Source organism: Corticium candelabrum, chromosome 5, assembly GCF_963422355.1.
Source record: "Corticium candelabrum chromosome 5, ooCorCand1.1, whole genome shotgun sequence".
Classification (NCBI taxonomy): Eukaryota; Metazoa; Porifera; class Homoscleromorpha; order Homosclerophorida; family Plakinidae; genus Corticium; species Corticium candelabrum.
The window spans coordinates 4,692,528-4,715,126 of NC_085089.1; the positions used below are offsets into that span (position 1 = coordinate 4,692,528).

General features: G+C 39.7%; 3 protein-coding genes across 4 annotated transcripts; 1 reads left to right on the forward strand and 2 right to left on the reverse strand.

Moving 5' to 3' along the window:
* Positions 1 to 821: 821 nt before the first annotated feature.
* LOC134180296 (dynein regulatory complex subunit 7-like) lies at positions 822 to 10,792 on the reverse strand. 2 transcript variants are annotated; one of them, XM_062647423.1, is made up of 8 exons: positions 10,730 to 10,792; positions 10,495 to 10,672; positions 9,569 to 9,694; positions 9,309 to 9,503; positions 5,094 to 5,252; positions 3,332 to 3,550; positions 3,143 to 3,265; positions 822 to 910 (listed from the first exon to the last, which is right to left on the reverse strand). In XM_062647423.1, exons 1-8 carry the CDS (start codon positions 10,747 to 10,749, stop codon positions 860 to 862), a joined length of 1,071 nt encoding a protein of 356 aa, XP_062503407.1. In that variant the 5' UTR covers positions 10,750 to 10,792; the 3' UTR covers positions 822 to 859. The 2 variants fall into 2 exon arrangements, with proteins under 2 accessions (XP_062503407.1, XP_062503409.1); XM_062647425.1 differs by having other exon boundaries at positions 853 to 938.
* A 27-nt stretch (positions 10,793 to 10,819) lies between these two features.
* Positions 10,820 to 12,772, forward strand: LOC134180297 (glyoxylate/hydroxypyruvate reductase B-like). Its single transcript, XM_062647426.1, has 2 exons — positions 10,820 to 11,618; positions 12,475 to 12,772. Exons 1-2 carry the CDS (start codon positions 10,838 to 10,840, stop codon positions 12,663 to 12,665), a joined length of 972 nt encoding a protein of 323 aa, XP_062503410.1. The 5' UTR covers positions 10,820 to 10,837; the 3' UTR covers positions 12,666 to 12,772.
* A 4,184-nt stretch (positions 12,773 to 16,956) lies between these two features.
* LOC134180270 (uncharacterized) lies at positions 16,957 to 21,324 on the reverse strand. Its single transcript, XM_062647385.1, has 2 exons — positions 17,380 to 21,324; positions 16,957 to 17,306 (listed from the first exon to the last, which is right to left on the reverse strand). Exons 1-2 carry the CDS (start codon positions 17,769 to 17,771, stop codon positions 17,081 to 17,083), a joined length of 618 nt encoding a protein of 205 aa, XP_062503369.1. The 5' UTR covers positions 17,772 to 21,324; the 3' UTR covers positions 16,957 to 17,080.
* Positions 21,325 to 22,599: the final 1,275 nt, after the last annotated feature.

Here is a 22,599-nt window from a genome sequence, read left to right on the forward strand (position 1 = left end):
CATGGTAAATTGTTTGAACAGAAAGTACAGAAATTTCATCCATCACTACAATAAACACTGAGAACTCATCATATTTCGGACAAGACAAGGTAGAAGCAGCTTGAACACCTTCTAATGCTAATGCTAAGACCAAGTCGGAATTGCATAAAGAAAGCAAGAATCATCAGACCCAGTAGAAGAAGAAATATGTATGTTAGTAAGCACATCACTGTCAAAATTCTTGTCAGAAGTGGGAGAACAATCTATTGTTGAACTTCCACAAAGTCATGATGACGACATCGAGAATTTCCTGAGCCCAAGGACCGTCTACAATGCTCAAATCTCTTTGAATAGGCAAACCCACAGTCACGACAAAGACATTTATTATAAGACTTAAGAAATGTTATGCTTGGAAACAAATGACGACTGATATGATTAAAATCAAAGGGCAGTGTGTTAAACAGCTCCACTAGAGGCAATTAAACCATCATCTGTATCCATTGTTGATTCGGAATGATGGAAATAATCTCAATGTGTTCTAACAAGACCCAGATGAGGATGAACATCACCACAACGTAAAATCAAAATTGCGGCCAACATGGGACAAAACAAGCAGAATAGACTTCTCAGAAGTTGAGAAAAGTCACGAATAGTAGTACCTTTCTTCCTACCGTTTGCCTTGCCCCAACCTAAACATGTATGCATTGTAACAGGACACAAATGAAGATAAACATCTCCACAATGTAGAATCAAAATGGCGGCCAACATGACACAAAACAAGCAGAAAAGACTTCTCAAAAGTTGAGAAGAGTCACGAATAGTAGTACCTTTCTTCCTACCGCTTGCCTAGCTCCATCCAAACGTGAAGGCTCAGCAGCACTCAAGCGACGTGCAGTGGAAGCAAAGCATCCAATTCAAAAGGGGTAGATCTCTAATAAAACTCCCATATGATCAAATTCCTTGATAACCAAAGTGTAAGTCGTGTTACATAAAAGAAAACAAACTATCAACGAACAGTGTTACTAAAGGCAACAACCATTCCGGCTAGTTGATATACTGTAAATCAACACAATTTCGTAAGCATCAATAAAGTAAAAGAATTGTGCTCATGGTACAAGTCACAGCCGATTGTCATGCGTGACCGGGAGTCGTACTCAACGAATGTAGTACACTATACTACACCCAGCTCATGGCAAGGCCACTCGCCTTCCATACTCCCCTCGTGTGCAGTAGACATTGGATATAACGACACCTCGTGGGGCTGCTATGCCACTAAATCTAAAATGTCACTAAATCCGAAGTTGTGGAACCTTTAGTGTACATTTATAGTGCAAGGACAGTCCTGAGAAGGTTAATTGGCAATGTGAGTTTGTTAGACTTAGCCACTTTTCTGCACTTCTGTGCAGAACATCAACAGGGAGTCAACAGAAAATCAAAACCAAAGCACCACCTGGCACGCATAAATATCTGCTAACAACATGTGTCTTATCTCACCAAGTGTCCATCTGTCTGGCATTGGTGACACGTGATGATTATGAGCACGTTGGAAAACCCACTGTTACTCTGCAAAGTGGTGTGAGAGACAAAATTTTGTATGCATTTAACTTTAGTAAATCTGAGATCGCTTATAAAATTTTATAAAGTTAGATACTTACAAAATTATGATGATTTACAGTACACTGTATACATTACCATAAAATTCCACAAATAAACCCTGGGTGTATACATGAAAAGATTCAAAACTGGTTGTATACAGGATATTGATGCATACTAGGAACACAGATCACTGTAGATTCAGGTGCACTTCATTTTTGGTGACCCCATTTGGCGGACAGTTACCTTTCCTTTCCAAGTAACAATAGTAAGAAAATGCATTATGTGTTGAAATTGAACAATACCACGTTCTATGAACCCTTTGCCTTTGAGCACATGTAAACAATGCAATGATGAACAAACAGCACCAATAACAATAGCCTCAAACTTCCAGACCAGAGAGCACGTGAATTCTAGTCTGGACCAAAACAGTACTAAAATGATTTCGGAAATAGCCTTCTAAGCCAATCAGTGTCTTAGAACCGGAATATTGGTTGTAAATTTTAATTGGTTTATCAGTAATTGGTTATGCTAAGTGAATTAACACTGATTATGTGCGTGTGAAATCCTCCTGGTGGCTAAGTGCACGCAAGAGGTGCTAAGTACTCGCAAGAATCACGAATGGAGACTCTGGTGTGCGCATATGTCTTATTAGTTTTAGTTTCAGTTTCAGTTTCAGCTTCAGCTCTTCAATATTTTCAAGCTTGCGGTGACAGAACATGCACAGCAATGTCGTTAGACCATCATCTAGGACAACTGGTCGAGCAATAGTCTCGCCTGTCGAGTGGTTAAACAAAATAGTGTTCTGCCGCAGAATCAAAGAGTCATTGTTCCATGCCGTCCAAGATATCACTGCAAATACGACAGACATCTCTTCTTCCTTCGTGAGATCTCATGACATTAAAAATGATATGATTGTGTAATGCAAAAGCACGGTATCTTCTTTTCTATCTCATTATTGAACTCAGTAAACCAATCCTAGGCTGTTAGACTACCATTTAGCATCACTTTTTGATACGTACTTCCGAAATCATTTTGGTCCAGACTAGAGTTCGCGCTCTGTGTGCTCTTTGGTTTGGAAGTTCAAGGCTACAATAACATTGTTACAAAGAATGTGCATCCCAAACATCAGGCAAACATGTCAAAAACTTATCACATGGCTAGCAACCAATCAAATTGCTTGTCACTATCAGAGTGTTGATTGCCATACTGCTTGGGTGTATTTTCAATCAAAGGCATGACCAGTGTAATGCAAAGTACACATGAATGGGCATTACTTAATTACAGTGGGTGTATTTAGAGAATTCTATGGTAGTGAAATAACCTCAACTACTTGTCAATGTCACATTATATGAGATATATCAGCTAGCTGTTTAACTCTGTGTGTGTGTGTGTGTGTGTGTGTGTGTGTGTGTGTGTGTGTGTGTGTGTGTGTGTGTGTGTGTGTGTGTGTGTGTGCGTGTATGCGTGCGTGCATGTGCGTGTGTTGTGTGTGTGTGTGTGTGTGTGTGTGTGTGTGTGTGTGTGTGTGTGTGTGTGTGTGTGTGTGTGTGTGTACACTACATATTACCTCGTTTACTTCAGCAAATTCATCAACTTCCAACTGATCCTCAGGAAGCATCAGTAAAGGCTTAGTAGGTGATGGAAACACATATTCCCAATATGCAGCATTTCCAAGGTCATATGTCATAGACTGTTAAACAAAGTTAAAAATGTACAAACAATACAACGAAGCTAGCATACAGTTGTGCCTGTTAACCTTCACTCCATCTGCACAATCTTGCATATTTACCCAATAATTCTTGTCATTCCACAAGCTTTCAGTACCAAGATAACCATCATATTGAAGAGTATGAAATCTACCTGTTGATGGCTCAATAAAGAAGCTCTCAGCTACTTCTCGTTTACCATGAAGAATCAAAACCCAACTATGAATACGAAGTCCATAAAATTTGTCTTGTTCTGGCTGTACTAGCTCCTGCAATGATATGCCAAAACATGAATGTACAGCTATTTGTACCATAAGAGTCCACAATAACGTAAGTAAGCCGCTGAGACTTAAACATGGATCAATGCACTAATACAAGCACACAATAGAGTTCATGCCTATCTCCACCAAACTCTCTCTCACACACAGACACACACACACACACACACACACACACACACACACACACACACACACACACACACATGCACACACAGTGATCGAAATAAGGTTTCAAGGTTGTTCGAACATCATGTCCCAACAAATTCAAAATTTGTCAGACTGCATGGAATTGGTTCAAACATATTTCCAATTATAACTTAGCTACTAACTTACTCACGAGAACTGAAGCCTTATTTTAACCCAATCGGCCTAGCACACTTTAATAAATGCAGCCAATTCTTGACATGATGAATGCTAAACAATCAGTGTCACCACACCATATGATGTCTATAAACCCTCAACAGCTAAGTAAACATAAAAGTTCAGTAAGATATCACAAAAGCTGAGGCAATTCATGGCCACTGTTACGAGACGCAGCTGTTTGCAGTGGAAATAATTTCATCGTTCAAATGCGCTGTAGTCTGTACTGGGTCTCCAAGGCTGTTAGGAGCTGGCACCAATAATTTTTACTTGGTTGCCACATGCCACAAAACCCTTTTGCACTGTGTGGAGCCTTGAATACATATACTATATGTGCAAACTACAATCGCCAAACAGTCCTAGAGCATCCGTATCTTTCGTTGCCATTAATGCACGTTGTCACTGCGCTTGCACAAACAGGCTTGTGACGTCATTTCCACTTTGCAAACACGGTCAAATAATCGCTAAGGGTCTACTGTACTGATGTAAATGTGGGTGGTGCATGACAACTACTGTTGCTCTTAGAGTATACTTGTATTACAACCTAGATGGCAGTCTCCGCCCTAATTGACCTGATTTTCAAGCCACTCTTCCAACAGTCTCTTCAATTTGTGGATAGACCAGACAAGATGTCTGAGCATTCTTGTTCGTGATCAGACAACAACAAAGATGTTTGAAAATGTCCTATGTCTAACCGCTATTTCAAGCACTGTAACACACACACACACACACACACACACACACACACACACACACACACACACACACACACACACACACACACACACACACACACACACACACACACACACACACACACTGTTATGTGACACACACAACCTAAAATGGCACAATATCCCATAACTTGAGAGAGAAATGATGGTGCAAATGCAAAGACTTGGACTCACTCATAATACCCACCACAGTCAGTTTTACCCTTCAACTAAAGCTCTTAGGAATTATTGCAAAACGGGTTACAACAAACTCAAATCGTAACATTTTTGGATTAAAACTCTACTAAAACCGTTGCACAATAAAACGTAATTAGGTTCAAGACTACCCCGTAACTGTAAGATCATATAACTACCAGCTGCATGTATAAGTTATCATAAAGGCCAACAATAAAATGTATGCAAAGCAAATAGCATTTCCTCACAAACAAAATGCAAACCTCCTGTCTTGCATCTTCCTCATCTATCAATCGTTGGGCTGTTTCAGCTTCCTCTGCAACTCGTCGACCCTCCATCTTTCTTATAAACTTGCTTCTCATATCCTTTGGTGGCTTTACAGTGTATTTCCTCTTCTTTTTGGGTTCAGAACTAAAAATTTCCTGGTATAATGAGAAGCATTACTACGTATAAATCACAAGACATGTGCATGTGGCGTGTTAAATTCAGTCGGTGTTAAATAAAGTATCTGTGTTAAATTCAGTTGAACATTAAAACAACCCTAAAATTCAGTCTGACATTGAAAGAACAATGTATGATACTGTCCTCAATCACTTGGTTAGGTTTAGACTTTCTTATTAACACGCGTACCATTCACCCAGACAAAATTGCCGCTTCTTCGTTGAACTGCAACCAACCAACATATGCATCCGCTCCCATTGCTTTGTAGGGCAAAATACACAACCTGTTTTAGCTGTACAAGTTCCCTTCTTCAACCAGCTTAGTACGCTTCCTGCCTTCTGTTGATTACTGCAACAGGATCGATCAGGGAAGCTCCATACCATATTTCAGATTGCTTGTGTAGATGTGTGTGTGTGTGTGTGTGTGTGTGTGTGTGTGTGTGTGTGTGTGTGTGTGTGTGTGTGTGTGTGTGTGTGTGTGTGTGTGTGTGTGTGTGTGTGTGTGTGTGTGTGTGTGTGTGTGTGTGTGTGTCAACCGGACTTGCATTGTCTTCATTGCCCACCTGCCAACCCACTGAAGCTCGATTTTGGGTAGAGAAAGGAGAACGGCCTAGAAACCCCGCTTAGTAGAACTGAATACTATATAGTGACAATAGTGAAAGAGTTCAATCAAGTGGACTGAAGTATTTCTCATGGATACGTGTTTTAAATATGTAAAAGAGAAGCTGCCTCCATGTTTCTAACATAGAAAATAATCAATGGGTCTATACCTAACCACCTGATCAGTAGCCGCTGGAGAACAAGAGATTCTATGCATAGCCATGACACGAGATACTCATGTCAGTTTGATCTTCCAAAAGTAAGGACTAATGTTGTTCATTGTTCCCTTCTATATTTTGCTTGTAACCGTTGGAACTCTCTCCTTATATCACTACGTAATCTTTCTGTTGACTCTTTTAAAGTACAAGTCTTGTGATTTTTGTCGTAATTGTCTAGTTGTCATTCCGTGCTTGTATTTGCATTTACAGAAATGCCTTTAGTAGCTTTGCGCTATTAGGTTGTTACCTGTGCAATACTATGCAATAAAATACAATTGAAGTACAACTGAATTCTTTTAGTCTTCTGTAATTCTTAATTAATTAATGCCCTCAATGGAGCCCAAAAACTGACTGCTGACTAAACAAACCTGAAGCCTGTGCAACACTTTAAAAAAGCTTTGAAAGCTTTTGTTCGTGTTTCAGTGCGCTTCCTCAAGGTTTCAGAAGAAAAAGTTATGCAACCCGCATATGTTTGCAAGACACGATGGAGGAATTGCACGCTATATCTGCAACTCGACTTACCTATAATTTGAAGCAAACAAAAATTGAAATAGAGAATAAACAAAGTAAAAATCTCACACCTTTTATTTGTCACAAATGCAGAGCACAAAGTCAAGATGCACGTGTTGAATTAGCGTGCGCTAACGCAACTATATGTAGATAGCAACTTATATAGTGTTGAATAGTGTCGAACTACTTGTTTCCTAATGCATATTCGTATAAAATTTGTTGCAACTTACAGTAATTACGCCGCCCAAAAATTTTTTATTTAGTATTGGTAACCATAATTATAGACGAACTCTATTGAATGTGCTCGACAGATTTATAGCTTTTTAAATGCATTCTCCTGCACGGACTAAATTACTTTATAACAACATATTTAACACCGAATAAGTTCAATTACTTTCTAATGTCTAATGCACGCTATTTGACTAAATTTAACAGTGTACATTGAAGAAAACAGTCTGAGAGTATCCTACTATGGCATGCGTGTATGCGTGTTAAAAAAGTTTACACCTAATCAAGTGATCAAGGAAATTTTTCTGCATAGTTCTATAACACTAGACTAACTTTTAACAGAGTCTTTTCAATGCCAGACTGAATTTAACACAAATACTTATTTAACACATGCTATGAAGAATTCAGTCAGCATTAAAAAGAGTCTTTTAACAGCTACTTTGTTGAAAAGACTCTTTGTAATGCATTAGAGTCTTTAACACCAACTGAATTCCTCATAACATATGTATCGCACTGTATCTATTTTAAACTAACTTCATTTATTTCAAATATACCCCATCGATCAAATACTGCAATTCCACAGAATTTCAGTGGTCAGAGAATTGCAGTGGTGAGAATGTTTTGGTATCTCTTAAAGTTAAGTTTTGCCTTTTTGATAAAGCTATGTTTTGGTACAAAGCAGTGCTAAAGTTTTCGTTTCAAAAGATGAAATAGATGGCCTCAGATTCCTGACAATTAGTCTAAGCTGATAGCATGCTCACTTCAATCAGGTGTCATAGTTGAAACATTTGATGCGATGTCACTGATCTCCTGGTTAGCCAAGTACCCAAAGCTGTGAGGCTCATGGCCAAGTCCTCAGGTGCCAGGACTTCCTAGTTCAAATAAAGAGGAAACACAAGAAGAAGCATGGCTCTGTGCAACTAGCTGCCTGCACAGCTATCGAGAGCACAAAGCTAGGAGAGTCATCATCTGCATCAAGTAATACCAGAAAGCAACAACTGAAGAGGAGAGAGATTACTATATTGAACATCATAGTAGAATTTTGAAGCTAATGGTATTATTGCATGTACATGAACTGTTACTGTTGTACACGCTCATACCACATATGGGCACTAAACACGCCCACACAGGTAATTTCAATGCTTTTTTTCCTCGTTACGGTAAACAACTGCAGTAAACGGTTGTAAAGGATTGTGCCATGAAGTGAGCTTTCATCTGACAGATTGTTGATTTTGGTGAGAGTTCTCATTTAAGTCAGTACTGAAATTACCAAAAATAAAAATCTACCAAAATTTTGTAGAATCACAGTAATATAAAAGGGATTGGTAACCTCTACCTTTACATACATTTCTGTATACTCTGGGTACCATGCATCTAAGTATAACACTAATTATATTTGAAAGGAGCAGTCTCACAGAAAAACAACCTAGGCTTTAAAAATAGGTCTTGACAAGAGAATCCAAATGATGTTAGTCACACGTCCCAATTTGCCTCCGTTGTTGAACTAAAAATCATTGCTTTTCAAGGACTTTGAAACCCCGGCCAACAACAAGGAGTGCCTTTCACATGATGCAATGTGAAACGTTTACTGGTAAGTGGTTATGTATCCACTCCGACTCAGGTGTCTAGGCAGCAGCATCAGCGTTGACTAGAAGGCTACTAAAACTCTAGCCATGGTTCATGTGCAGATCTCTTCTAGACGGTTTATGCAAGCTGATGTACGTCTTTTAGTTTGTAGTCGCATGTTCTTCTGCTTGCAATACATCCTATGTATGCTAGTAGTTCATTGTGTTGGGTGCATGGGGTAGTCATTTCCCAAAGAAAGAGCAATAGCATAGCTGATCTCATTTGTGACACTCTGCTGATCGATGCCTGGTAAGAGATGGAGCTCTCACCCTTTATGTATGAGCCAGAGAGAGAAATCAGCGAGTCTGACTCTAGCGACGATAGTCAAGAACACAAACGGATGTCTGGTACACTTCCACACTTACCACTAAATGCTTCTCATTAGTTTGGGTGGAAGACACACCTTTTGTTGACTTTGAAATCAGTGACGTCATGTATTGCAAAAAGCAATCATTTTAGTTCAACAATGGAGGCAAATACAGACGTAAAACTAATGCCATTCAAATTCTCTCGTTAAAAGCTATTTTTAAAGCATAGCTTGTTTTCCGTAGGACTGCTCCTTTAAAAACACACACACACACACACACACACACACACACACACACACACACACACACACACACACACACACACACACACACACACACATGCACATTCAACCATCCTCCTATGTGCACTCATTCACGCATGCATGCACACCTCACACACACACTGTCATGTATGCAATGTAGCATTATTAATAAACCTATACATACAAACATACAATTTCCTTTAGAGTACATTGTCAGTATGCATGCATTTTGTATAAAACATTATAATTGCCTGTCAATGATAATATAAATGCAATATCAGTCACCTCTTTCTTTTTTTCAAGTAGTGGACAAACATCTCGACTTTCATCCATAACGCACACTTCACGTGTTGCATAACCAGACACACAGTATGCATCATAACCATTCCCAATTAGCAAAGAGCATAACAACGTTGAGAACTCAAAACAATTTCCTTGTTGCTCATGCAACACTGAATATGGTGATTTCAACCGTTGGGGCTACAGAGAAGTGACAAAATATAAGTACACATTAAAATTTAAGCATTACTACAGAAAAGTAGCACCAGTTCTGTTGGATTTTCCAGTGGCAAATAGTCAACATAATCAGCAAGAAACTGAGCACAACCATCAACATCATACAACTCCTTGTAAGGCAATTGAGTAGGTCTAATTGATGTACACACAAGCTTCTGAAAAAACCACACAAGTAACAGCCAATACTAAAAACCACAGATAAAACTGCATGTATAGTATATACTTCTATGCATGCAATGACCTGTGTCTGTATTTGTTTACAAAGACAAAACAACTACTGCGTTAACATGTATAACTGTAATAACACACTAATTTGCCGTCTGAGGTATCTATCATATGCCCACAACAAGCAAAACCAGCTCAACTGGCTAAACTTTTACAAAACCTAAGTTTCCTCAAACTGACGTTATTCATCTACAGTCTAATTTAATCATTGCTAATAAATAAGCAATAACTAATTTTCTGTAAAACTAACAAGAATGTAGAGCATTTACGGACTGCTCCCTATATCATGCTAAAGTTATTCCTGTAACTTTATAAAATTCACCCATCAGACTCCAATGTTATGTTCAAAGTTCCACAATCAATGTCTTTAGCAACAAGAAACAATCACCGAGTGTCTAAGTTAATAAACAAAGCAACCAATCTTTTTAATTCCAATTTATTTAAAGGAAATTAAAACACACTCTGTTTACTAAGCCTACTTGGTTTTCAGTTTGATAGGTGGGCGTGTACACCAGTCACTTCAAACTTCTATTGCTGTACAACAACCACAATCTCTTTATAATTTAAATTCTACAAAAATAGCTTGTTGAAGTCTCTGGCCCTCCTCAGCTTTAATGTATTATCTTCTTGTAATTCAATGCAAGTGATGATACAGGAGCACAAAATAATAATTAATAGACCGCGAGAAAATTTGTGCTCTTCTGTTGGCCTAATGTAAGTGTTGGCCTACCTCCACTCCACAATCATTCTTAGGTGCCAGATAAAGAGGCTTTCGGTCTCTATACAGCTGAACAAACTGCCTTCTAAAATTTTCAGCGTATGATAGAACTAGCTGCTCCTTCTTGGTATTTCGCCTGTACGACTCTGGCATTTGTCTGCCGGATTTCTTTTCAGTTCTGACCAATTTTCTAAAAGAAACTAAAGTTCAAACAAGAAAATGATAATGACAACAAATTTTTTCTGACTTTCCTATTGCTGCATTCATGTTGTTTGGCCGTTGCCTATGAACTTGCGTGTAAACTTGCGCCTGCGTGCAACGAGTCTTGTCACGTGTTTCGACTCACGTGCTACATATGTTCAATGTTGTGAAGAAGAGAGCGATGTCGGTTCTACAGGGACAACGTTTCCAACCCGTATTTCAGCAGTTACTTGATGCGAAATATAAGCCTGTACTTTTAGACGAACTGGATAAAACAGCTAAACCAGAGGACATTAAAGTCATTCTAGTCGCTCAACACCCGAGGTATGAGCGTCTTGTTCAGCTCATGAGAGAACTTCCCAACCTCAAGGCCGTCGTCAATTTCGGGGTCGGAGTCAATCACATTGACGTAGATGTTGCCAAGCAGATTGGAATCAAGGTCTCCAATACTCCAGATTGCCTAAGTGCTGGCACTGCTGACTTGGCCTTTGCCATCCTTCTAGCTGCAGCTAGAAACGTCGTGATTGGAGACTCAATAGCCAAACACCCATCAACAGAGAAATTTGATATGCATTGGCTGGGAACAGAGGTCAATGGTTCAGTGATTGGAATAGTAGGAATGGGAAGAATAGGGTTCGAAATTGCAAAGCGAGCTCGAGGCTTTGATATGGAAGTTGTGTATCATAATAGGCATCGCCGACCTAAAGAGGAAGAAGAGAAAGTTCAAGCTTCATTTTGTTCATCTCTAGTTGAACTCCTGAGTCAGTCAGACTTCGTTGTAGCTGTAGTGCCAGCCACAGAGGAAACGAAACGGATGTTTAAGATCGAGCAGTTTGCTGCAATGAAAAAGACAGCAATATTTGTTAACATTTGTCGTGGCACTGTTGTTGACCATGATGCATTGACAAAGGCTCTGGAAATGCAACAGATAGCTGGTAAACACGCGGAAAGCTAACTACTGATAATAGATGCAGAATCGAAGTAATAGATTTAGGAGTAATAATTATCAATTGTATATAATGTTTGCACCCTGGATTCAAGAACATTTCGTTGAAGCTCAATCAGGCAAGTTTCGTTGTTAGCTATTCCTAGATGAAGTTTCTCATGCAAGTGGTGTTGTGGATGACCATGGCCAAATAGATTTTAGTTGGTGTGGCTTTGTAGACTAAAATATAAGATTTAAAACATTAGATGATGCTAACTCTCCAGTTTTGGATGCCCAGCAATGCTTCTGGTTTCTCCTGCTCTTTCGCATTGTGCAAGCCATCAAGTGCTGATTCTAAAGATCATACTTTGCTTGTTCATACTTTTCTGGCTACAAATGTTACGGAAGCAGCTACATACATGCCAAGACAAAGCTTCTGTTTGATTACAGTTTACAACTCGCCAACTCCATTTACTATCTCATTATTCTATTTCTATGTATTTGTCCAACTGCAAGGTGGTGTGTTCTAGCTGCCACACTAGAGAACAGCACATTTGATAATTTCCAAAAGTTTACTAGATATGCCAAGAGCTCACTCTCGTTGAATTGGCAGTAATGTGCTGGCCTTTAGAAATCTATTTGATAAGACAGCATCTGATCATCGTTGAAGCTACTCTTTATCTTTATTTATGTATTACATTTGCACACATGAATGTGTGTGTGTGTGTACAGTGTAGACGTACCTACTGCGTGTTGTTGAATTAGAGATTGTTGTGAAAGTTAGCAGGTTTTCTAAGCACCTGTATAGCTTTACTTTGTACAGTAACTGTATGTATTGTTGAACAGTTGTATGCTTTTTGATCCAGGAGCTGCTCTTGATGTGACTGATCCTGAACCCTTGCCAAGGGATCATCCTCTGCTGGCGATGAAGAATGTGGTGATTACACCTCACATTGGCAGTGCAACTATTGGTACAAGGAAGAAGATGCTGCAGATGTGCATGGACAACATTGAAGCAGCACTAAATGACAAACAACTTCCAAACGAAGTTGTATAGGAGAACAATCTGATAATGCTTCGGTTTGTAGTAAATCAATCGTTATGTACTTAATTCAAGATGATTCCTTAATTACAATGTTGAGTCTGAATAACGAATCAAATTAAAATCCATTGCTGATTGTCTAAGTTCCATATATATATATATATATATATATATATATATATATATATATATATATGTATGTATGAAGAGCACACTTTTGCCGATTCCTGGGTTGTATTGTTGATGTTGAAATTTTGATCCATCGCTGTCTTCCTTGCTGCCTTCCATGTTACTGCCCACTTAGGTGTCTGCAAATACTATGAACAATTCACGTAGTAATAGGACTTGTTAGCACAGCACGCAGCCAACAGACAGACAGACAGATAAAGAGGCAAGACAGACATACAAACATTATTCTAGATGTATATAGTTAAACATCCTCTCACAGAACATGTAGCTTATCTTCATTTCTATTGCTTCGACAAAAATGAGTATGATCGTTAGAAATTCTGTCATAACAAGAGGCTAAAGAGCATTGCAGTGGCAAATCATCATCAATGCAATTACAAATTAAAATAGTATAAATCTGAATGACAGTATTATAATGACAGTATTACAACTCAGAGTGATCAGCTGTGGGACTGCTTGCATTAATTAAGGTAAAAGGAATGCCATACTCGCTCAATTATTACTCCAGGGCTCAAGTAAGCCTTCAGCCCCAACTTTGGTCAAGGCTCTCTTAGACTTTCACACCTCATATATATAATTAATTAGTCCTTGACTTACGACTAATTAGCACTTTCCACAGTGACTGTTTGCTAAGTCTTTGCCCTTGTAGAAATCTTATACACTTTGACTTGCAAATGTCTGTCGACTACAATATATTGGACTCATCGTCCAAAAACTCATTAATGTAGCCAGCACAATAGCAAGACTATAACAGCACTGCTTGGGATTGAAGTAAGTACACAAAGACATTTGGAATCATAATGTGTATGGCTGTCGAACACAAGGATGACACCAATGTCACCATCCTTCATAGCCAAGAAGATCGCATATGGTGTTTCGTGAAGAAACCACAGTTACCATCCCTGATCAGCTGCCCAAGAACAGACGAAAGGTTTTCTGGCAGTCATTTTAGGACATAATTAAAGAACACTGCACTGTCTGACTGGTCTGTTTTCATTGCTTGGCTTGGGCAGAAATGGATTTCTCGGCTCAGGATAGTGTGCAGTCGATGAATTGACTTTGCAAGCCAAGAAATCAAGAACACACATGCACACACACACACACGCACGCACACACACACACACACACACACACACACACACACACACACACACACACACACACACAAACACAGTACTAGATCCATGCCCCGTCCTTCGTACTGGCAAGATACATGTACTGTAGTGTTCTGACGGAAGATGCAGTCTGAGCGGGTGTGGACACGTCACGTGCAATCTTTGTCGCGAGGTCTCGGATGTGCCATATAAATTCGAATATTGTCATTGCGTTTTTCGTAAAAATCGACACACTCCCTGTGTAGCACTTGGTACAGAAAACGTGTAGGTTGGACGTGGTGCAAATGCAATCAGAATTTGGAGAGAAACAAAAGCATTAGAAGAGTAAGTTCCGTCAACAAGAAATATTTGATTGCTTGAAACTATGCGAAGGACAATGACACGTACAGTCTACACAGGACTGGTGTGGGTGTGTGTTCGAATAAACTAGAATGTATAGCATTTGCGTCATCTAGAAATTTTACGTAGGGGTCGACCCGTTGAGAGGGGACCCGGTGCAATTTTTGGATTTTTACACAAACCTTTCCCTTCTCGTGTTGAGTGTGCATGACAATTTCGGTTGCGAACAGACAAAAGCCGTAGCAGCGTATCACGAACACACACACACACACACACACACACACACACACACACACACACACACACACACACGCACACACACACACACACACACACACACACACACACACACACACACACACACACACACACACACACACACACAATTTGAACTCTATATATCAGAGGGTACGGTAGTACCCTGTATGTAGGGATTGCCCCGGTCATAGAGCGTCATGAAGAGTGGTCGTCTTTTTGCACGCTTAGAAAACATAAATGAAGACTAAAATTTCTCAAAATCAACGAAATGAAATGTTTGTATGTCGTGTGCCATATTCCATTTTTGTTTTGGTCACTAATCATCTAACAACCTAGAAAACAGTTGCTAGCTTCAGAGGTCCATGTGCCAATCTTCTTCTTCTTCTTCCTTCTTCTCCTTCTCCACAGATATCTCTTTTTGCCCGTTAGGTACGGCTGTGAAACTTGAGAAAACAAATTAGAATTACCTAAACTCTAATCTTTTGGTGACTAGAGGAACCAAAATCAATGTTAAGAATTATGCTTTCAAGCAGATTTGATCCACTGACCGTCATTAACGCTGCTGCACAGTTCAAGCCAATCACAGAGCAGTATTTGCGATTGCTTGTCCATGGCAACCAGAAACGAAGAGCCAATCAGGTAGGCCAACGCGTCTAAGAAAGAGTTTATCACCAGAACTGTGTAATTCAATCATGTTTGCCTAACATGAAATTGTTTGCGATCTACATCTCACACAGGAGCAATGTACATAATAATTTATACGGAAACCTAACATTTGCAATGCATATCCCATATGTGATAATCTTTGGCTTTGACTACTATGCCAGTTCTATTCCAACTGCCATTGCATATTCAATTGTACAAGCACAGAAGAAAGAACAATGCAAAGGCACTAAAACTTAGGATCCATATTCGTGCAACGTGCCCTAGGATACCTTGGTACCACTACATCTCACACAGAAGCAACGTACATAATAATTTATATGGAAACTTAACATTTGCAATGCATATCCCATATGTGATAATCTTTGGCTTTGACTACGATGCCAGTTCTATTCCAACTGCCGTTGCATATTCAATTATACAAGCACAGAAGAAAGAACAATGCAAAGGCACTAAAAATTAGGATCCATGTTCGAGCAACGTGTCCTAGAATACCTTGGTACCATCACATGGCCCTTAGACCTCAGCTAGACCACTTGAGTGAACTATCTCTGAATCATGTTTAACGAAAGCTGTTACATATAAACAGGTTTAATTAACACTAATGAAAACGTGCTAAATCTTAGACATGCTTATAAAAGGCTTAGAGGCCCTAATGAAGACATATACACCCTAGCTATATGTTGCGCTTTTACACTCCTAAAACTTACCAAACTAGAATTTTAAAACTTTAATTAATAGATGTAGGAATTGTATAAAAGTAACAGCAACAAGATCTATAGATAATACGAACCAAAGCCAGACATCGTTAGTGAATCCATACAACACCCACATTCCCTAATTTTACATTTAGTAGGTTGGAAGGATTCACTAATGATGTCTGGCTTTGGTTCATATTATCTATAGATCTTGTTGCTGTTACTTTTTATACAATCCCTACATGCGTTTCTTTTTTCAGAGAAAATGTGTTTGAAATTCTAGTACTAGATATAGATATATAAAGCTCAATTGTGTGTGTGTGTGTGTGTGTGTGTGTGTGTGTGTGTGTGTGTGTGTGCGTGTGTGTGTGTGTGTGTGTGTGTGTTTGCGATACACAGCCATGTCTTTAGTCTGTTTGCAACAAAAATCGGCACACACGCTAGGCACACAAAGGGGCATGTTTGTGCAGAAAAATAGTGCACTGGGTCCCCTCTCAAGAGATCAACCTTCCCCGTAACATTTTTCAATGACACAAATGGTACACATTCCAGTTCATTTGAACACACACACACACACACACACACACACACACACACACACACACACACACACACACACACACACACACACACACACCAGTCCTGTGTAGACTGTACGTGTCATCACCTTCACAAAGCTTTAAGCAATCAAAGATTTCTAGCTACTCTTCTAACGCTTTCATTTCTCTCCAAATTCTGATTGCATTTGCATCAAATCCAACCTAAGCATTTTCTGTATCAAGTGCTACACAGACAGTGTGTCGATTTCTATCAAAAAAGCACAAGGAGCAAGATTTGAATTCATTCAGCGCATCCGGGACCTCGCAACAAAGATTGCACGTAACATGTCCACACACACTCAGACTACGCCTTCTGTCAGAACCCTACATGCAGTATCTTGCCCGTACAAAGAACGGAGTATGTGCTTAGTTAACTATAAGCTTGACATTATGAGTGTCTGCCATGGATTAGTATGAACTAACAGGAAGTCGACAAAAGTGCTATTGACAAAAAGGACAAAGAACACTTCCTTTGTGATATTTCTTAGATTTTGGTCTCTAGATGAATAATGTAACATGTCACAATGACATGTGCAATGGAAGAGCTATGACAATGTAAGTCAGTTTATTTAAAGTTCTTCACTGCCACCAGATGCAGACACCGGAGGATTATAGAAAAGTTCTGTAAACCATGTCACTCCATTAACTAACCTTTGCCACAACATGCTGTACCAAGTGTCAGCTGTTGTCGTTAAATCTTCATCCTCAACTGAGTTCATGTTTCCAAACTCCTCTTGCATTCGTTCCATGTCGTTTCGAGAGTACATTTCCATTCCTGGCATTCCAGGCATACCACTAAAACAACAAACAACGCATAACAACTGTACTGTCACCTGATGAGTTGCAGTCTTATATCAATTACAGATACCTCATTTTATCCATAAGTTTTTCCAGTTCCAAATCCTTATTAGATATTTCCACAAATGCCTCATCAAACTTCCTTGCTGTGTGCTTTGTCACCTTCTTGCAAGCGTCTGTCTGCTCATGACAAACTTGGTTGGTCAGTTGTGACAATGTCAGCTTTCCCCTGTACAGAGCTTCTGCTAGGTCTGTGTCGACCACATTTATGCTTTCTTCACATGCCTTAGTAAGGGTATGGCATTCTCTCCGACACTCTCCCTTCTTTCCATTCTGTCCCACTAATTTTATCTGTCCATTCGCCTCTTGTATGTCTAGCTCTCTTATCCAGTAGCCTGCCTCCTGCTGTGGATTACATAGTTTCTCGATCTCTTCTAAAATTGTATCTTCTGAAAGCTGCATGCAATTGAAATACAAAGTTAAATTTTATCCCAACCTACTACAGAAACAATCTGCATGTAGCTTCTACATTTCAATAATAATGACAGCTGAAGTTACATGGCTCAAACAATTTACTAGCCATTGCCATGCATTAGTCTTATAAAAGAGTATGCTACAATCTGCATCTCCAAAGTGCATGCATCCTCAAGATTATATTTGATACATTCTTACCAAAAGCCATTTAAAAAAATGTAGCTACATAATATATTATCAACAGTTCTAGAATTGATGTTATATGGTGTGTTTGATTTGCAGTTCCGGCAGTTCTAGTAATGCTAGAACTCATGTTTGATTTAGTTCTGAAATGGTTTGAACTGGTCAGTTCTGTCCAAAGAGCTGAAACTGCTAGAACTAACGAAACTGACAATTTCGGAAGTGTGATGGTGCACTATTTTGCAGAGAGTAATAGTGATAGTTTCGTGTGCTCTATTGTGCTGTTTGATCCTGGTATGATCACAAGGTCAGCAAGAGGTGCGGTTAGATGAAGTCACTCTGGTAGTCAATGGATTGGTGACTTTATCGGTTCGGTAGCTGATAGCCGTAGTAGGCATTGGCATTGCTTCTGTTAGCAGTTCCAGTTCACAAAGCAGATTTTTCATTGATTTAGTTCTGCTTCTGTCAGTTCCAACAGTATAGTGGCACACACTCAGTCTCAGTGCTGGAACTGCAAATCAAATGCGCCCATAGCATCAAACCAAATGTCAGCTATCCAAACCACAGAAGTTACAAATCCTTGAACTAGCAGGCAGGGTATAATTAAACGTCTGCCTGTGTCTTTATGTCTGCACAACATAGCAAAGCCAATTGGTCATGCACAGTGCTCATACATACAATAGAATATGTCTGCTAATTAATTGCTGCACATTTGCAGTATGCTGACTATACCAAAGAAATCAAATAATTTGTGTCGATCTCCTCCACTCTGCTACAGCCAGTTGATCAAGACATGAGGGTGTATTTTCAAAATCCAGATTCAAATGTTTGATCTAATTTTGACGTTCCAAACGTCATACCTGGTTCAGTAGACTCTTCATATAATGTTGATGCAAGTAACGCTTTGTAAATGTAAAATGGTGAACTCTGCTTTTGAAATTTGCAGTGGGGTCTTCTAGGTGGACTTTTTGGTGATTGCCGAGCGTAGCGAGGCTTCTAATCCGGGTCACACAACAGAAATGGGCGTGGTCCTATGACTCTCCATTGAGCTTTTGGTATATATATATGTGTGTGTACACACAAATCTCAAATTTCTCCTCCCCACGACCACATTTCATGATAGGACTTACCTTAAGAATCGTTTCCATGTCCGACTACAGATGAGTCTAAGAACGATTCGTGCAAGTGACCAAACAACAAAGAAAATGCTTCATGAAGTTCCGTCGCCCCATCCCTTTGTATTGTAGCTACGGATTATGTGTACTTGACAACCAAGAAACACCTTCAGGAGTTGAATGCCACCTACAGTCAACTATTCACACGTCCCATACAATCAATCCTTTACTACACTGTCCTGCATCTAACACTGTTGGTAGATACTCAATGTTTGCTGATATCAATTTCTGTCAGTAAATACCATACCACTGTGGTTACAACAGAACTGAGTGCATACCTAGACTGTACATTTCAATTGTCTTGATCACGATCCCAAAACAACAACTACCCATATTAGGCCTATAAACGTAATCTAAACTACTAGAAAGTTTGCATGTTTACTTCCATGACAGCTAGGGTTTCAACAAATACGTATTGTCTAGCTAGGACTCGACGTTTCAGTAGACCTCCTCAAAACTCCGTTGAACATGTTACTCACGAATGCGAGGCGCCTACGGATACCGTACAACTAGTTAATATTTAACAAAAAATCAACTGGCTAGACAAGCCTGTAAGCTGCTTTGCCAGCAGGGGGAGGGGGGTCAAAATGTCATAAATGTGGACTTCTGACGTCATCGTAAAGTTACGTGATTACGATAATAAAGTTATATTAAACTGTAAATGAAAAGGGTATCTGTATGATACGCACATAGGACGCATGAGTGTTTATGTACGTATGTATGTATGTATGTATGTACCGTATTTCTTCGAATAGAGGCCACCCTTGAATATAGGCAGCAGCTGAACAGACATGTTAAAAATACAGGCCGCCCTGAATTGAGGCCGCAACAACAGCAAAGTTACTGGCCACGTCCACATTACATGCTTTTGATGCTTCCACATCAATCTCATCCTAGCACACTATTTATCATAGTATCTACTGTAGTTGTACAGCATCCATAATTCGCACCTCGCATTTGTGAACTTCACATGCATGCCACTCATCCAAGCACACTCGTCTAACGAGTATTTATTGTAGATGATATGATAGTTGTGGCAATTACATCTAAAACTGCCGCAGTTGGCACCTTTGAAAGTGTCCACTTACGTCAACAGAAGAAACGTGACATTCAAGTACCAACGTGTCATGGTGTGAAGTAGAGACTTAAAAATAGAGGCCGCAGCCATTATTCGAAGAAATACGGTATGTATGCATGTATGTATGGATGTATGTATGTAAGTATGTATGTATGTGGCTCAATTGGTTAAAGTGTGCAGTTAGAGATTGGCAACATCTGGGACCTTCAGGTCAGAGTTTGAGTGGGGGAGGGCCACATACATAAATTCCCTATGGCAAGGAACTAACATACAAACATACAATTGTCTCTCTGTCTCTCTGTCTCTGTCTCTCTCTCTCTCTCTGTCTCTCTCTCTCTCTCTGTCTGTCTGTCTCTCTCTCTCTCTCTCTCTCTCTCTCTCTCTCTCTCTCTCTCTCTCTCTCTCTCAAGAGTGTCAGGTTCTGTCCAAGAAGCAAAGAAGAAGTGACATCATAGCAAGTACTTAGTAGTGTCTGCAGTAACCTGGGCTTTAAGGGTCCTTGTAACAAAAAAATGTATGTATGTATTGCGAGGCCGCGCATTTACCATGTTGTGGTAATGCTTCGCAATTTTTCTCTTTCCTTTCGCTCTCTGGGTTTGCTACAAAGACTACCACACTTTCACAACGTATTTAGATGCCAAACTTTGATACTTGGACGTCTTGAATACAACTTGGACTAATCTGGTGTTTCGAGTTTGTTTTCTCAAGATGGAAGGGTATCTAGCACAACCACTAACGGTCCCTCTGCAAACTGAGGAGGATATCTCAACTCTTGACGTGATAATGACACTCCAGACTGTAGTAGAGGAAGAAAACATCAAAAGCGTGACTCAGACTCTCCCGCCATGGCGTTTGGCAAATCTCGTTTGGGAATCAAACCGCAAAAGATACCCTTTTGAGTGGCCTTGACATCAAGGAATGACATTATGAATGTGTAGAGCTGTCAGGTTCAAGACCACAAAATGCACACCCTGCAGGACCACCACCTGCACTGGTGACATGTAAGATGCCATACCAGATGCCAGATGCAACAATTAAAAGTGAATTGTCAAAACATGGCCACGTGTCACGTGTACACCGAAGATGCTACTCTTTCGCCCCCATGGTCAAAACAGGAGTTCGAGTATTCGCTGTTGTTAACCCCAAGGAAACCTTTCCTATCTCATTGCAAGTTGGCCATTACCTAATCAGATTTTATGTCAGATATGCAGGTGAACCAAGACCGTGTTATCGATGTGAGGAAGCTGATCACCACGTGAAAGACTGTCCAAAACCATCATCTTTCTGACGCTGTTATTATTGCAATGGTACGAATCATGTGTATAAAACTGTAAAACTACCGCTAGCACAAGAGCTACAGAACAGAACAGACCAGAACAGTCTGACACATCTGTGAAAGAGACTACACCACCACTACCTTGTGGTTATGAGGGTACCTTATCAGATGACAAGGATGACATCCAACTCAGTGAATGGGAGACAAATAAGACAACAAGCTGGTGTGAAGCAGAATCAATCAAGAAACCACAAGTAAAAGTGACATGAAAGAGGGCTCTCAGAGTGATGCAAACGATAAAAGAACACGTAAAAGAATGAAAAAGAAACACTCTCACCAACACCTAACATGAATACACAGCTAAAACAAAGAAAGAAGAAAAAGAAGAAAGCACGAGAGAACTCAGCTACTGTTACAACTACGGAACACCCGCATGTAGAAACCAGGACGCATGTGGGACGTTGCCAGCTCCAGTCTAGACTCAACTGGAAATGTTTTGTGTTTTTTTTTTCTCTTTCCCCCTCTCTCTCTAATGGCTCTACAAATTGCTACTCTCAATGCTCAAGGAATGACTAACAGAATGAAACGACAACAAATTGCAGACTGGATGATCAGAAAGAATATTGATATTTTGTGTTTACAAGAAACATATGCAACAGCTGAAATTCAAATTGGCAATTACAGTTTCGTAAACATTCCATCTTTCATGATTATGGTACAAATCATTCCAAAGGAGTATCTATCATTGTGAAAATACGCCCCAACTACAATGCAAGAAGGTCCTACAAGACTCCAACGGATGTTATTTATCTATGAAAGTGAACTACCCTTCCCTCACGTTCGACCTCATCAACCTTTGCGCACCAACGTCCTCAGCTGATCGCAAGGATTTCTATCAAATCGTTACTTCACAGCTGCAGAATTTACCAAGACTGGTTGTCTGTGGTGATTTCAATTGCATCCTTAACCCCAGTATGGACAAACTGTCCCAAGCAAAACTAGGACCCAGAAGCAGCGACACTGCTGCACTTCACACGCTCTTCTCAACCCTCAACTTGACTGATATATACCAAAAATGCCATCCAGATGTTCCGGGTTATACATGGA

Bases quoted from the DNA above. Each gene is read 5' to 3' on its own strand.
- LOC134180296 (XM_062647423.1), bottom strand. From the start codon at position 10,749: ATGAATGCAGCAATAGGAAA. The intron at 5,253-9,308 runs GTGACTGATATT...TCATTATACCAG, and splicing joins TACTTGAAAAAAAGAAAGAG to GAAATTTTTAGTTCTGAACC. The intron at 3,551-5,093 runs GTTTGCATTTTG...ATATCATTGCAG, and splicing joins AGGAAGATGCAAGACAGGAG to GAGCTAGTACAGCCAGAACA.
- LOC134180270 (XM_062647385.1), bottom strand. From the start codon at position 17,771: ATGCAGCTTTCAGAAGATACAATTTTAGAAGAGATCGAGAAACTATGT. The intron at 17,307-17,379 runs GTATCTGTAATT...TTGTTGTTTTAG, and splicing joins AAACTTATGGATAAAATGAG to TGGTATGCCTGGAATGCCAG.
- LOC134180297 (XM_062647426.1), top strand. From the start codon at position 10,838: ATGTTCAATGTTGTGAAGAAGAGAGCGATGTCGGTTCTACAGGGACAA. The intron at 11,619-12,474 runs GTAAACACGCGG...TTTTTGATCCAG, and splicing joins GGAAATGCAACAGATAGCTG to GAGCTGCTCTTGATGTGACT.